Genomic DNA, 16,866 nt, shown 5'->3' with positions numbered 1-16,866 from the left:
ACACACCTCACCCACCCAACCACATGCCAAAAGGGTCCATGTTCTCTGCAATAAGTGACAACAGCAATATATACGGATGATCAACCTCTCTCTCAATCAATAAAGTTGACAATGCCAATTGCAAATTATAGGGGCAGAACCGTCCAACCAATAGAAAGTTACTCCACAGAATAGGAAAATGCAAAAAGAACTATTTTTTCATGTTTGAAACCAATAGATTTGGTCGAGCGCTGCAATAGGCCATTTTTAAATACAAGCCATCGGACTGATGGACTGAACACCATTTTTTTTTTTGTTCGAGTATTCAAATCAGTTTACGCGCACTTCGTTTTGACACATTAAAAGCAAGAAAAAACAATCAAAATTTCAGCGGCCGCAAGAATTGAACTAACGAGCATGGAATAACAAATCTCTTACTTGTTACTCCCTCCGTCCCTTTTTAAGTGTCCTGTTTCGTAACTCCAACTTATTAAAAAGACATCATCATTACACCTTTCACATCAACTTTTTCCTCCACTTTCCCTACTTACCCATCATCATTACACTTTTACTCACTAACTTTTTAAAATGAAATCTACTTTTAGGGACAAAATAGACAATGCACCAACTTTTACCCCCCTAACTTTACAAAATGGACACTTATTAAGGAACATCCCAAAATAGAATACTGGACACAAAATAAGGGACGGAGGGAGTATCATGTTCTCACTCGATCAATCATTGCTCCAACTTGAGTTTTGGTTCATTGTTTTTGAAAACAAAAAAGGGTGAGAGGAGGCAACCAGCATAACAGCTCCCCTTGGGCGTGACCATATGGGCTTCCTGTCTGCCGATGGAATGTCCGATTCGAGCCATAGTTACCGTCTGAGAGGACGGACCGTCACCATAGCACCACCTGGTGCACAATTGGCATGGAATGTCCGATTCGAGCCATAGTTACCGTCTGGGAGGACGGACCGTCACCATAGCACCACCTGGTGCACAATTGGCATAAGCTCTCCCTCTTAATGGTCCAAAGACTCATCCGTAGACGTAAGGCCAAGCCACCTGCCGGGACTCGAACCCACGTCTCCATCGAGGAGAGTAGTGAACCCCGCCAACTGGGGTACCACCTCAGTGGTAGTTTTGGTTCATTTGGAATAGTGAAAACTAGAAATCCCAAGTCATATCCGTACGTTTATTAAAAGCAGATGAACCTTTGGAAATTAAAATTCCACCACATATACTGAAAAAAAAGTACTCCGTAGTACATAATATGAATACCTTATTTACCTATTTCAGTGAGAGTAACAATTGAACTTTCAATCCTCCATCAATCCTAATTCAAAGACTTTTGACATGAAATATACAACCTGTAGTCGAAGCAAAAGCAACTCCACAAGTAGGCAGCACTGCAGTAGCTATCCGTGCTAAGTTAACGTCGGTGCTAAGTTAACGTCAGTTCTGGCGTAACTTAGCACCGATAGCTGGTTGTGACCATCAGGCACCATTCCAAATTTCCAATCAATCAAGCAAAAAAGTTGTAATTGATGGCCAAAAAACTAAAACCAAAACCAAATCTTTTTAGGGTTTTCTATTCTAATAACGCATACCTGACTGACACTAGAAAAAAAGTCAAAATTCCCCTGATGTGTTTTGATGAAAACAAACCAGATGCGGTTCACTAACAATTCAGCAGAGCCCATTACAACAAACCCTAGTTCCTAAATCTAAAACTATCCTAAAAAGAACAAAGGAAAAATACTCACCTCTACCCTACTCTATATCAACATGCTCCATTTGCCACCGTCATCCCTCCTCCTCCCATCTCCTTCTGCTTCCTCATCTCCATCACCTTCCGGTGAGAATTCGAATGCAACTGACTCGAAAACGTCGGACTGCATGCTGGGCGGTACTCGGGCACGAGCCGCCCCGACTTGTACCGGACGCCGCATGCGTTGCACAATGTTTTGGGCCCCATGGGACCCGCCCGCCATTGTGGGGTCTTGTCCACCTGGCAATGCTGGCACCTCCTTCCAATTCTTGTGGCACTTGGTGGTGCTGGGGGTAATCTGGGCAATTCCTTCTTGCTAGTCTTAACCTTTGCTTGGTGGTTCCACCACCAGCAATGCTGACTCGACAAGTCGGAAAACCCACGTCGCCGCCTCAAACGCCGCTTGCTCCGTGCTTTCATCGGGTAACACCATGGAACTAAAATGCTGACTGGACAAGTCGTGATCGAGCTGCTATTGCTATTGCTATTGCTTGTGCTGCTGCTAGTGGTGGTCGTGGTGGCGGTTTCTAGCACTGACACGGGGCTCTGGTGGTTCAGGACAATGCCAGGGTGGTCCGGGAGAAGTTCAAAGCACGTCTCGACTGCTGGAAATGCGTCTTTGTTCGACAACCATTCTAGCTCTTCCTCTGCAGATTCCTGATATGGGGAAAACAAATGGTTCAGCACAAATTCTTCGATGAAACTCAATTCAACCGATATATGAAGGCACATGTTAATGGTTCCAAAGCCAAATAGCCACAGGCAAACAACTCAAAACTCTTTTTCCTCATTTACAGAAATAAATATGCAATAAGGCTACTCCACATGTGCGTCATGTAATGCAATATTGCCCTAAGCACCACATAGTCATCAATAGGAGAGAATTGAGAGATTATTAAGTGTCCTGGGACACTGCCAAATGGTGCCCTAACCCATTTTCCGCCACACATTTAGATGGGGCCTACACACTTGTCTTAGGCCCCACAACAAATGTGAGGTAAAAAAGGAGCCTATGGCTGTGGCGGTACCCCCGGGCGCATTGAATAAAAAAAAGTCTACAAACACAACTCCGGACAAAAATGCATCCAAAGCTGTTCTATGCATGTGTACCCATGTGCATCGAACAGCTTCGGACGCAGTTGTGTCTAGAGTTGTGTCGTAGCTTTCCTCAACTGAATAATTTTTCCATCAATAGGTACTTATGCACCTAAGCCGTATGCCGGGACCGAAGCTTAAATCCTATCGCATGCCGGGACCGAAGCTTAAATCCTATCGCATGCTACAGGAATGGAAGAGTACGTTTAGCACGCCAAGCTACTATGAGGACTTGAACCCAAGCATTGAGCTAGGAGCTCCAAGGACCAACCCAACCACTCCATGCATTGATTTCCTCTACTTTCACCAAGTCATAGGAGTACTGTCAATGAAGCAAATAGGGCAAAGAATTCCCAAAGGGTTCACATTTTTCCTCTCTCTTTATCATATTATCAATGCTTTTCTTAAATGTTTCTTCATTTTTTAACTCATGGAATTGCGGATTTGATCATTTCACACCACGTGCCTGTGAACCCGCAAAATCACAAGGGTCATATTCCAGTAGGACCCATGTCCCTTGCACTGAAGGAGGACATGACCACGTAGAGTTATTGAAATAATTTTAGTGATTGTGTGTCACCATCTTTACGAAAGGGTCACCATATTTTGCCTCTTAATAAAGACAAAGGGCACATAACCCCTAGGGGGTTTGGCAGGGTGTACACGAGAAAGGTAGTAATAAATTTGTCCTCATGAGTTCGCATGTTCGAATCCAAACCATGGGTATTGAAGGGTTTATCTGGTCGGTAAGTTTAGGGCCTCACCCCAAAATTAGTTCAGGTGCGAGCAAACTAGCCCAAACTTCTTCTAATCTTAGGGGGGAAAAAAAAAAGACAAAGGGCAAATTAAGACGTAATTTGCTCCAATTCTGAATGTGTTCCAATAACAAAAATAAGTCTTTTTTTTAAAATAAGTATTTATATTTGAATTAAAGATGATATATTAAGAGATAATGACCTGTCTCGTACAACAAGTAATAAATAGTTAAATAAGAACCTTAGTGAACGGGGTCCCACTGGGAAAAAACACTAAATATAGGTACACTACCTTTTTACACTACATAGTTACACTACATTTTATGCGGAACTTATTTTGAGTCTCAAAAAAATCTAAAAAAATACCGATAAATTTTAAAATATTGTTTTATGGGGTCCTATAAAAAATTAGCTCCAATGAATGTCGATAAGTACTACTTTTGGATTCATAAGGGTGAACTTGCTTAATTGCGCAATTTTGGCACTACGAATCTAGAAATAATACTTACCAATATCCGTTGAAACTAATTTTTTACAAAGCCCTATAAAATAATATTTTAGAATTTATGAATATTTTTCTGGATTTTTTTAAAACCTGAAATGAGCTCCACATAAAATGTAGTGTAACGCGTAGTGTAACTATGTAGTGTATGTAGCATCTCTCGGAAAAAAAAGGGGTAAATTTTTGGTTATGGCAAAACATTAAATTTGGAATCCAGATAATAAAGATGAAAATTTGAGAGAGGAAAAAGCAACTCAAATTCCTTTTGATAATGGGTTTGGTAAAGTATTGGAGAGGTGGGGTTCTTACTCAATTTCAGGGGTTTTTTTTTTTGAAAAAGGAAATTAGGCTTTGGTGGTGGTGAAGGGAATGTTATCCTTTTCACATTCCTAGGCTTTTTTTTTGTACCTAATAAAGATGAACTTTTCTCCAGAACAGGGATAAAAATGGGAAAGACATGGGACATTGAGGGGTATTATAGTCCTTTCAAACAAAATATCGGTTTCAAATGGGAAAGTCTCGTTTATTCGTACAACGCGCTGTAATTGCGACATACGGGGTCCACGGCGCCTCGGAATCATCGAAATGCCTAAACTACCCTTGTGCATGCATTCGTTATCCCATCTATTGGTTCAAATATTTAGGGCTCCCAAGGACAAAACCGTCCTCGCCAAAACACGTTCAAAAACCGCCCTCCATATCACCCTCAATATCGAAACTGCCACAGCCCCCATGTCGGACTTTCAGACTCGTCACGAGAAAAACCACCTCTCTGGCTCGGCCGAGTCACCACCCAACAACCCCTACTCGGACCCAACCCGTCCGAGTCGACTCTAACCAGGGCCGAGTCAGCCCCCCTAAAACAACACAAAACACGCAGACTCGCCCGAGTCGGGAGGAACTCGGTCCGAGTTTCAGCAAAAAAAGGGGATTTCGAGAGAACTTACAGGGGAGAGGCTCGGAAGCTCATCTGGGTCCTGGGTGTTTCGGTCCAACAACTCTAGGGAAGAAGAGGGAGGGGGTTTGAGGGTATTTTTGTCATTATCGTCGTCATCTACCACCTCCCCACACACGTCCAAGGTGAAGTTGAGAAGGTCGTCCACCATGAAACGCTCCGCCTCCATTCCAGAGAGAGAAGAAAATGGAACGTTCAGAAAAGGGTCTCAAAGGGTTTTCTTTGGTTTGGTTTAGAGAGAGAAAAGGGGGCGTCTGTTTAGAGAGAGAGAGCGGCGAGAGGAGGGGCTGTTTCCTCTCTCTTTCGCTTGGGTATATGTATCGTATCCTCAGCAACGCGGAGGGTTTTTTGGGGCTTCCAATGTGGGGATGTGGATTTTTTGGGCGTTTTTCCAATTTTTCCTTTTCCTGCTTTAAAACGTCTAGGTGAGGCAGTTATGCCCTGCTTTGCAGTCCTCCTTGGCTCCCGTATAATAACACACGAGCAATGCTACGGACGCAGATGTATTGAAAATAATCTGAAGACTTCACCCGATACATGTCGAACGACTCTAAACATATTTATATTTCGTGATGTAGTGGTGGTCAGATGTGTTGGTATTATGTGATGCGTCACAAATGTATCTATAGCATTGCTCTTTAAATCATTTTTTCATACTTCTCCATGATTAGCCATTGATGTACGTAGTGAGTGGTTGACAGTTGACACAGGTATATATATATACCTGTGTGCAAATTTGCACAAATTTGTGCAATTTACGTAAATATTGCAAATTTGTAATTTATGCAAATTTGTGCAAATATTGCAAATTTGCAATTTACGTAAATATTGCAAATTTGTAATTTACGTAAATTTGTAATTTACGTAAATATTGCAATTTATGCTTAATATTGCAAATTTGTGCAATTTACGTGCAAAATTGGTAGACAAAATCAGACTCATTGTTGATAAATATATATATATATATAGTCCGGTTCCCTTAAGGGATTCCGCACGGGCTTACCGTGCGGGACTCCCATTTTCCGATCGAATTGGGACGATCCGAGCCGATCAAAGTGATCAGAACGTGATTTTAAGGGTACTTGCTAGAAATCAACAAAAAAAATGATCGGAAAGGGCTTGATCCGAGCAGTTTTTTATTGAACGGTTCAGTAAAAAACTGCTCGGATCAAGCCCTTCCCGATCATTTTTTTTGCTGATTTCTCGCGGGTACCCTTAAAATCACGTTCTGAACACATTGAGCGGCTCGGATCGTTGCAATTCGATCGGGAAAGGAGAGGCCCGCACGGTAGACTGGTAAAGGATCACTCACTGGATCCGTGGTGTATATATATATATCAGACCCGTTTAATGTCACTAAAAACATTGCATGATTTTAGTTTTTAAGTCCGTGCAAAATAAGGAAAGATATCTAGTATAACGTAAGTGCGATTACGTCCATTTTCACCTTGCATGGAATATAAAGAGTCATAAGGTAAAATAGGATGCATTTACTTCATAAGTTGATAGCCATTGGTGGATGTACTATCCATTTACCTAAGTTTCGAGTAACGTTTTCACCATATTTCTATCTTGTTTAATGTGGTAACTTAACGTATTATCATGGAATGTTCGACCATCAAATTATAGGTCATACGTTCATTTGATGCTTAATTTTGGATGACAAAATCGTGTTTAATACGATAAGAAAGTCTTCCATGATTTTAGGTTACGTACCAAATCAAATTCAATAAGGATATACATATTGATTATGAAAAGTGGTTATTTTAGAGTATCAAATTAAACACGATACAATAACTCATGCTATCCACAATAGTTATATGGATTGCGATTTTCACACTCTCTGTATTTATAATACTCAGTAACATTTTTGGCATATTGCACATCGATTCACAGGATTACAATTTATAATTTTGACATGTTTTAATTTAAAATTTGCATCCTCAAATAAAATTGGCCGCTCAATGGATTTCATTCACCTCCTCCCCAAGAAGGTGAAAAGTTAAAAAAGCATATGGGCAAAAGGGCCATGGCCTCACTACCCATGTGGAGACATACCTTTCCACGTTAGTGTATTATACTCTGAAGAATCAAATCAATTATTTTTTTCAGAAATTCTATGAGTACATATGTTCATGTACATACATCACGTACATACGTCTTTTGGCCCGTTTCGGCTCCCAAATAAATGATCGGAGCCGCTCATTTTGTTTAAAATACTTTGCTAACGGTCCTTTCAAAAAATAAGCTCAATCCAGTATCAATAAGAACGTTTACTAAACTTCCAACTTTGCTTTAGAATTCAAGCTTGAATTATGGGACAAAATTCAACGTTTTGTACACACCCTAATTGATACCGGATTGAGCTTATTTTTTTGTAGGGTCCATAAACAAAATATTTTAAACAAAATGAGCGGCTCCGATCATTTTTTGGGATCTGAAACGGGCCTAAAAGGGATATGTACTCGCTGGTACAGATATGAAATCTGTACCACAGTAGCACCTCTCTTTTTTTTTTTTGGTCTGATTTCTCCATACAATGCCCCCATTTGTATGAGATATCTTCTTGTGTGAACGGGGATGGTGTTGTGTGGGTGGGTGTGTTGTGCACCATCTGAGTCGTTCGTTCAGTAATCTAGAATTTTGGGTTGGTGTTGTGCACTTCAGCATACAGCATCGTGTTGCGCACCTTCAAGCCGTCGAATAGTGCATCCGACGGCTCGGATCTCATCTCGACAACTAACGATCGAGAGTCATTCATTGCCGAAATGAGATCCGAGCCGTCGGATGCCCGATCCAATGGCTCAGAGGGGCACAGCACGGTGCTGCGCATACCACTGCACAGCACCATCCCCCAATTCGGTAATCCAGCGGTTCTGATTTTATCTCGGCAATAAACGGCTCAAATGTTACACGGTGGCGATGAGATTTGGACTGTTAAATTGTCGAACGGACGGATCGACATTGTTGCGTGTTCTGAGTACTATTTTTTAAAATTATAGTTTAGGTGGACACGATACTATAAAGTGAAATACGAGTGGGATGATCTAACTTCTGGTTTAGGTAGACATGATCCAACCATCTCTTTCTTTTTTCTTTTTGAAAATTGGTTACGATAATCTTGATGGTAGCACCATCTTTGGTTCAAAACCGCAATATTCACTCTGAAATAGTAGTAGATTAAAATCTAAAGTCCGTAGTGGAGTATTATTACACGTGATAAAATCACATAGTGATCAGCTACCAAATTGCCGTCGACTTTTTATTCCAAAAAGGGACTTAATTTGTTTCCGGTCACGATAAACTTGAGTTTGATTTTATTTTTACGCATCGTTGACCGAGCTAGTGATCCTTTAGGCACCATGAGATTGTATCGCACTTATATGTGGTTCATATTGAGCATGATGATTTGAATTGTTATTTTTTATGGGATTAGCCGGACATATTACGCATAAAAAAAAAAAGACGAGTTAATTGGTCATCGTTTGCCACAGGATCGATTGTGGTTATGTCTGAAATAGTAATACATTAAAATTCAAAGTTTCTTAGTGGAGCATTATACGTGATGAAATTACGTTTGTCAACTACCAAATTACTGTCGACTTTTTATTCCAAAAAGGACTTAATTCTGATTCCGTTAACGATAGATCAAGTTTAATTTTGTTTTTACGTGTCGTTAACCAATCATGATATCCTGCAGGCACTGTGAATTGTAGTGCACTTATGTGGGTTTCATCTCGAGCATAATGATTTGAGTCGTTTATTTTTTTAATACATGTAAAAAAAAAAGTCAAGTTAATCGGACAATCCTTACCACATGATCAAATGCAATTATTATCTTGTAGCCGATTATGTAAATCGACAAACAACCATATTTTTAAATAATAAAAATAAATGTGATCAAATAGTGTGACGATAGATGACCAATCAAATTAATTTTTTAAATCCACTTGGTAAATCCTGCTATACAATTATATCATGATCATGACACTGTAAAACCTGGACAGCCCCCCAGTAATGCTTACGATTACACTGAATAATCTCTCACTGAGAAGTCAAATGACCAATAGAATGTAGCCACGTCCGCAGTTTAAAAAAAATTAAAATTTGAAATCTTTTGACTCCACGTGGTGACCAGTTTCATGTGATTCCTCCACCCGTCGTCTCGTAATGCAGCAAGGAAATGGCCTTCGGTATTTGTGGACCCCACGCAATTTGCATGTGGCGGGATCCACCCACGTTTCGATTTAAGTTGGGTGGGGTCAATGTTTGGATGGCATGCAGAGAGAGGCATGACCGCATGATCACACCAAAACTCCTAATAACACCACGTGATTCTCACTCGGCAAAAGCCCTTCTTCTTCTTCCGGTAATGCAGAATATTTCGGATCAATTTTCGCACACTTTGTAATCTCGGGCTAACTCCTGCTGTCTCTCCTGCGGCATTTTCCACGTTTCGATTTAAGTTGGGTGGGGTCAATGTTGGATGGCTTGGAGAGAGAGGCATGATCACACCAAAACTCAGAACTCCTAATACCACGTGATGCTCACTCGGCAAAAGCCCTTCTTCTTCCGGTAACGCGGAGTGTTCCGGATCAGCTTTTGCACACCTCGTAAGCTTGGACTAACTCTTACAGTCTCTCCTGCGGCGTTTTCCACAATCTTACGTGAGTTGGGGGTAGACCTAAGAATTCCTGATGAGAATAATTGAATTTAGGCACCCGTTCCGTTAAGATTCTTATTTTTTAAATACTTATTTTTCATTTTGCGAGACAGGTCTCACAATACATTATCTTTAATCCAAAAAATAAGTACTTAGGGGTTGTTTGGCTAAACAAGCCAAGTGGCTTATTTTTTTGTCCTTATTCAAATTTTTTTCGCATTTGTTAGTTTTTCGTCAATTTTTTTTTGGGATTATTGCTTCGTCGTGACAAGAGGGATCTAAAAAGTAAAAAAATTACGATCGAAATCTAATTTTTTTGAATAAAGACAAAAATAAGCCAATTTTTTCATCTTTATTAAAAAAAATGGATTTCAATCGTAAAACTTTTAGATTCCTCTTGTCATGATGAAACAATAATCCTCAAAAAATTGACGAAAACCTAACAAATGCGATTTTTTTTGAATAAAGATAAAAAAATAAGCCATTTGACTTATTTAGCCGAACAACCCCTTATTTTCTTTAGTAGAATGAGGTCACAGGATCACAATTACTGCCCAACTCCGTCTCTTTTTCCACTTTTATTTTTATTTTTATTTTAGGTTTTGGATATATAATAGTACTAAAGAAATTTTTCAGTGTGTGGGCACAGCCACGTGGTGTCTATGCGCGCATCTTGGCCATCCAAACATGTTTTGGACAACCCAGATTTATTTGGATATTTTTTTAGTACAAAATTTCCAAAACACCCTTTCAAACCCAAAGAAATCTGAGCTGTTCAAAACATATTTGAACTGCCGAGATGTACGCACAGGTATGACGTGGCCGTGCCCATTCGGTACTGAAAAATTTCTCATAAAACTGGGAATTTGATTAGCCCTAGGACTAGAATATAGAAAAGCGAGGGAAACCTGGAAAGGTTTTAAAGATAAGATAAAGTTTGAAATTATCACGGAAGAATAGCTGCGGATTATGGTTTGATATTCTATTTTAATTTTTGTCTTGAATTTGGGAGATTTCCCTACGCTTTGAATGATTGCGAAATGTTTTCTACTTTAATTCATGATCATTCTCTCTTTCTCAATTGGGAATATGTTGGATTGAATTATATTTGGGTCGAAGAACTTCTAAAATTGAGAAACGACACCCCCGGCGCCCCTAATTATTTCGATGACGACTCTAAAGAGTTTTTTTGTTGCCAATGAATGTCGAACCGAAAGTCAGAAAACATGCCCCTGGCTGCATGTTGAGCTTCTAGTCGATCAACTCCTTAGTGATAATTACCAAACGCGTGCTACCTTTATTTTTATTTTTAGAAAATGCCACCTTTTAAGAATTTACTTTTTAATGTTTTAGGACTCATCTTTTAAAGAATTTCCACATACAAGTTTCACGAAAATTCAAAGTCTATAATAATTTTTCCAAAGCAAGTTAGAGCATTGAGTTATGGGGAAAGGGTTTGAAACTTTAAGGACTTCGTATTGGTGTTGTGCTGTAAAGTGTACAGTACTGTGTTGTGCACCTCTGAGCCATCGGATCGTGCATCCGACAGCTCAGATCTCATCTCGGCAACCAACGATCGAGAGCCGGATATTACCAATATAAGATCCAAGTTGTCGGATGCACGATCCAACGGCTTGGAGGTGCGCAGTACGGTGTTGCGCACACCACTGCACAACACCATCCCCATTTCAGACTTCAAATCCTAACTAGTATTTTCATTAGTTTTACCACTTTGGATGATTTCTCTTTTTGACAAAAAATGTTGTTTAAAGTATCGAAAGACGAATCAAAAGCAATGGTTTAGCAAGGTTGTAAATATTCAAAGAACGAGAATGTGATGCCTTATTCCTAGAACGTCATTAGAAAGACCGACGAAGTTCCAAGCCCATCAAAATTCGAATTGCTTGTTATTTTATATATGTCGTGAGTAATATTAATGTAATTAGTAGTAGGGTTCACCTATTACATTTGAACAATTTTGGTTTAATCTAGTAAGGAATTCAAGTTTTCTTACATTGGCATTTAAAAATTTTGAATTTAGTTTATAGATGAAAAGTAAGTATACGGGTATTTTAGTTGTCTACAAAAAATACAGTCTATATATTTCATTCTGTATTGACCATAATTAATTCAAGATGGAGGAGAATGTGTCACTGTATCGAAACACAAAACTTCTCTAATTTAATTTATTGTATTTTCATGTCAAAATATGTCTCGTAGGTCATTCCCTCGTATCAAAATTTTAGTTCCACCCTTGTTAGACGAAATTATAAAATATTCAAGCCCATGCATAAGGCTGCAAGTGAATAGAGAATGAGAATAATACTCCCTCCGTCCCTTTATTATAGTCCAGTATTTCATTTTGGGCTGTCCCTTAATAAGTGTCCATTTGGTAAAGTTAGTGGGTAAAAGTTGGTACATTGTCTATTTTGTCCCTAAAAGTAGATTCCATTTTGAAAAGTTAGTGAGTAAAAAGTGTAATGATGATGGGTAAGTAGGGAAAGTGGAGGAAAAAATTGATGTGAAAGGTATAATGATGATGTTTTTTTAATAAGTTGGAGTTACGAATTAGGACATTTAAAAGGGGACAGAGGGAGTAGTATTATCATAGTAGGAGTACATTATAATTGGGTGTGTCCCATTGATTAAAATGAGGACTTGCCTTTTGAATTAAATATGATGTATTATGAGAAAATGAATTGTCTCGTAACACGGTAGATGAGTATTTAAAAAATAAGAATTTTAACGGAGCGGGGCCAATGCAAAAGCAAAAGGGAGTAGTTCACACAAGAACTTCTGTGTTTTTTTTTTTTTTCGAGAAACAAGATCAACTCAAATATATTAAAATAAAAATTGTTGATCTTCTCAAATGTTAACCTAACCTACCTAATTAACTACCCGCGATAGTAACAGTACTGCAAACTTTTTTTTTTAACGAAGGAACAGCCCTACAGCTAAGTCACTAATGGATCCGACTACGCAACCCAAACCTCCGGGGGAACTAGTGTGGCCACACCAGTCACGGCCCCTACTTATTTCAGGGTACTCACCAGGTGATAAATCGAACCTTAAACTTTGAACAGTATTCCAAAAGTCTGAACATCCGTCTGAACCAATAGAACAACCCATGAGTGTGTCTGTACTGCAACTTGTACGTATAGTACTGTACCTCAAATGTGACTACCACCAACCGCTACCTAACAAAATCATACTACTACTACTTGGAAGTTTTTTAAGTCATATCATATGGAGCAGTGCAACGTCCAACGTTCTCACCATCCGTTTCGGTAATCAATAGTTTGGATTTAAAAAAATTACCTCTTCTGTGTAAGAGTTTTTTAAAAGGGAAAAAAACTGAAATGGTCCTTGTAGTTAAGTGTTTGTGTCAACTTGGTCCCTGTAGTTGTAATTGGCTCGATTTACACTCTGTACTTTTCATTTTGTTCCAACTTGGTCCAATTACTAACCGCCGTTAGTTCACCATTAGTCCTTTTAACAGCAAAATCAAATGGCCCCCTTTTTGGGGTTAAAACAGTAATTCTCTCATTCCCCTATGACCCTAATATTAGGGGTGTGCACGGGTCGGGTTTGCCCCCCGAACCCCGACCCAACAAGTCGGGTAACAAATATTTTAGGCCCCAAACCGAACCGAAAAGGGGTAAGAACAGTCCGCGAGCCCAATTCTTTACGTCGGGTCGGGTTGGGCCCGACCAAAAACTGAATTAATCTTTATAAATGGGTCGGGGTCGGGTAAGAAACACACCAACCCGGACCCCGAACCGAAATCTGATTTGTAGCAGAAAATGAACCCATACCTGTCTGAACCACATGTTCGACCCCGCCCGAGACTTTTCGGGTCGGCGGGTGGACAGATTTTTTGCACAGGCCTACCCAATATACTTCTGAACCAAAACACAGCTCATTCTTCCATTCTCCATTGATAAGGAGGCACCTGAGAAGAAATTTGGTTATAATTTTCTGCAATAAGTTGTCCTCCAATTCAGCATTTTCATTATCAGCCACGAGGCAACATAACCACTGGTATTCTCTACATGTTCAACTTCTGGACAAATACTAAGATGCCTTATTTTTCTGCATAATACTGAAAATGCATATAGAACCATGTCCAAAAGTGATAACATGATAAAGAACCATGTCCAAAAATCAAAATATTACATAAACTCAGGGGTTGTTCGGCTAAATAAGTCAAGCGGCTTATTTTTTTGTCCTTATTCAATTTTTTTTTCACATTTGTTAATTTTTTGTAAATTTTCAGAGATTATTGCTTCGTCATGACGAGAGGAACCTAAAAAGTAAAAAATTCCCATCAAAATCCAAATTTTTCTCAATAAAGACAAAAAAATTGGCTTATTGGCTTAATTTTGTCTTTATTGGCTTATTTTTGCCTTTATTTAAAAGGACTAACGGCGAACTAACATCAGTAAGCAATTGGACCAAATTGGAACAAAATGAAAAGTATAGAGAGTAAATCGAGTCAATTACAACTATAGGGACCAAGTTGACACAAACACTTAACTACATGGATCATTTCTGTTTTTTTCCCTTTTAAAAATCTAGACCAAACAAAACACTTTTGAACGGTAAGATTAAAAGCGGTGAACGTAAACTTTCTGTATTGCTTGTAATTGGAATGATCCAATTCATAAGATGTTGAAGTGTTTTCAAAATTTGAATGGAAATGAGTAAGCTTTGTTTGGTTTCTTTTTGAACAAAATTTCTCGACTCAAAAAATACTAATTACCACTACTTTCAATCATTAATTTCATTTCTCTCTTCACTCTCCAATCATTACTCTTATTTCTTTCTCTATTTCTCTCTACTCATTACCCCTATCTCAAATTATTACATTATTTCTCTTTCCACTCATTACCCCAAAAACCAAACTCAATTTTTTTTTTAAATTCCCCAAAAACCAAACTCAATTTTTTTTTTAAAATTCATCCAAACACCGCATTAATTTTTGTTTGGGCGAGCAACTCACCTCCAGATCCCATCTCTCAAAACTCGATTTATGTGTCCGCTAGGAATTTAAAATTTTGATTCGAAAATGTGTATTTTTAGAGGAGATAAACTTTTACACGGACCCTCCGTAAAAACAAATTTTGCACCCACCAATGAGCAAATGACACATCATACAAAATACATTCTCATTAAACCCTCACATAAGCACATACACCATCTGATCCCATCCCCTTTCTCTCTCCCCCAAATGGTTTCCTCATCTCAACCCACGGTGGGGCACCGCCACCAGCCACCACCTCCTCTCGGACCTCCCTCTTCCCTAGCATCACTGCCAACATAAATTTGTTTCTTCCACAAACTGGGTTCGATTAATCATTTTAAAAAATGATTCGTTCTCAGAAACTAAAGATTCAAAAGCAAAGGAAAATGGGAGGGGAAGATGAGTGTGAGGTCTGATTTTGAAGTTAGAGAAGACCTGCGGTAGAGTCTAAAATACAATGGAAGTTTTAGCTCTGTAACAAGCTCCATTTACATGACCTAATTTTAAATTTCGGCAGTCCAAGATGGAGGATTTGAGTACATTTTGTCGGGTTTGATCTAAAATTGGGGATTTCTTGAGGATTGGTGCCGACGAGCAATGAACTGGTCACCTGTATAGTCGTCTTCGCCGGTCTCGGCGAGGAGACGAGTGCTACCGCTGTAGATTGAAGAGGACTCGAGGGATGTTGCAGTTGGTAGGCTGGGTGTAAGAATCGTGGTGTTGATGAGCACCGTTGTTCCGAGAGCCCGTACCTCTCCACAAGGCAACTGTACATCTCCCTCACATCATATACGCAGTGATTGCTGGGGGAGGGGTGGTGGCGGTGTACCATCGTCTGTCATGGGCTGAGATGAGGAAATGGGGAAGAGAGAGAGGATCGGGTGAGGGAGGGTGTTTGGTGGGAATGTATTTTGTATGAGGTGTCACTTATTCATTGCTAGCTGCAAAACTTGTTTTCACGGAGGGTCCGTGTAAAAGTTTCTCTCTTTTTAGAGATGGGTAACAAAAGGGGATCAGTGGAAAGAGCTGGCGTGGTGACAAGTGGCAGTGTTCTATTGGTTACGTTATACAAAAGATTTTAGGGAAATAAAAAATAATTAAAAAACGGTAATTGATTAAGATAAACATAATTCTATTTGGCTAGGACACTATCCATCCATATACTCCTAACAAATCAATTCAAATTGATTTTATCCTAACAACTGATCAATTCAAAAAAATTCTTTTGAAGGATGTTATTTGAATTTTACAAGATTTAAATAATTACTCCATTAATTATGTGATCACCTCTCAATGGGCTCATAGCCCAATGACACTTCCTCACCACTTCCACATGAAAGGTGATGGTTCAATTTTCGTCAGGAGCGCGAGTGCTTGGTGTGGTGGTTGATACTCTTTGGGCTTGCCCCACCCGCATATGCCGCTTAGCGGTATTTCATTCTCATCCCCTTAGAAGTAGGTTAGACATCTATCGAGCGACAAAAACAAAAGATTTTGTGATCACCATTGGCTGCAAAGGTTATTCTTATCCATAACATATCCATTATGTATCCTTCAAAAATCAATATGTTAATCTTTTAGTTTCAAATTAATTTTAAAAAATTATCTGTTACCATATATCATCTTCAGTGTATCTTTTAGTTTCAAATCATAATATTGTCAACCATAAACGTACAATTTGTGCCTTCAAGATCACATTGAAATTTGGAAAGGCAAGTCCAAATCCTTCAACACAAACGTACCAATAATGTGACTTTAGAAGTTTTAGTGGCAGAAGGATCTGGACTTGCCTTATAAGACTCACAACCCTTAAACGTCGTGACTTTAGAAGTTTTAGTGGCAAAAGTATTTTCGGTGAGAAAATACCCCGACTTTTTAGTATTTGGAAAAAATTATAAAAAAAGATTAGTAATAAATGGTAAGTTTATGGTTGTGCTTAAGGAGGATTTGGATTACCGTTATTTAGCACTTCATATCATTTTATAATTTTTCCAAATACTAAAAAGTCGTGGGTCTTAGAGTATCCACAATGGCATAACCAAAAGTGCTAGATTTTTAAAGTTAATAATGTTTGTGCAAAATATGACTTAGGCCATCCACAGTGGTATAATCAAAAGCCA

At 39.0% G+C, this 16,866-nt stretch overlaps 1 protein-coding gene across 1 annotated transcript; it reads right to left on the bottom strand.

Annotated features, from left to right (window-relative positions):
• Window positions 1-1,496: 1,496 nt before the first annotated feature.
• Window positions 1,497-5,440, bottom strand: LOC131318014 (GATA transcription factor 1-like). Its single transcript, XM_058347790.1, has 2 exons — window positions 5,053-5,440; window positions 1,497-2,410 (listed from the first exon to the last, which is right to left on the bottom strand). Exons 1-2 carry the CDS (start codon window positions 5,227-5,229, stop codon window positions 1,766-1,768), a joined length of 822 nt encoding a protein of 273 aa, XP_058203773.1. The 5' UTR covers window positions 5,230-5,440; the 3' UTR covers window positions 1,497-1,765.
• Between the last annotated feature and the right edge of the window lie 11,426 nt (window positions 5,441-16,866).

This window comes from Rhododendron vialii, chromosome 2a (assembly GCF_030253575.1).
Source record: "Rhododendron vialii isolate Sample 1 chromosome 2a, ASM3025357v1".
Lineage (NCBI taxonomy): Eukaryota > Viridiplantae > Streptophyta > Magnoliopsida > Ericales > Ericaceae > Rhododendron > Rhododendron vialii.
This window is presented reverse-complemented; position numbering and strand designations above follow the sequence as displayed.

Bases quoted from the DNA above. Each gene is read 5' to 3' on its own strand.
- LOC131318014 (XM_058347790.1), bottom strand. From the start codon at position 5,229: ATGGAGGCGGAGCGTTTCATGGTGGACGACCTTCTCAACTTCACCTTG. The intron at 2,411-5,052 runs GTAAGTTCTCTC...TCCCCATATCAG, and splicing joins AGCTTCCGAGCCTCTCCCCT to GAATCTGCAGAGGAAGAGCT.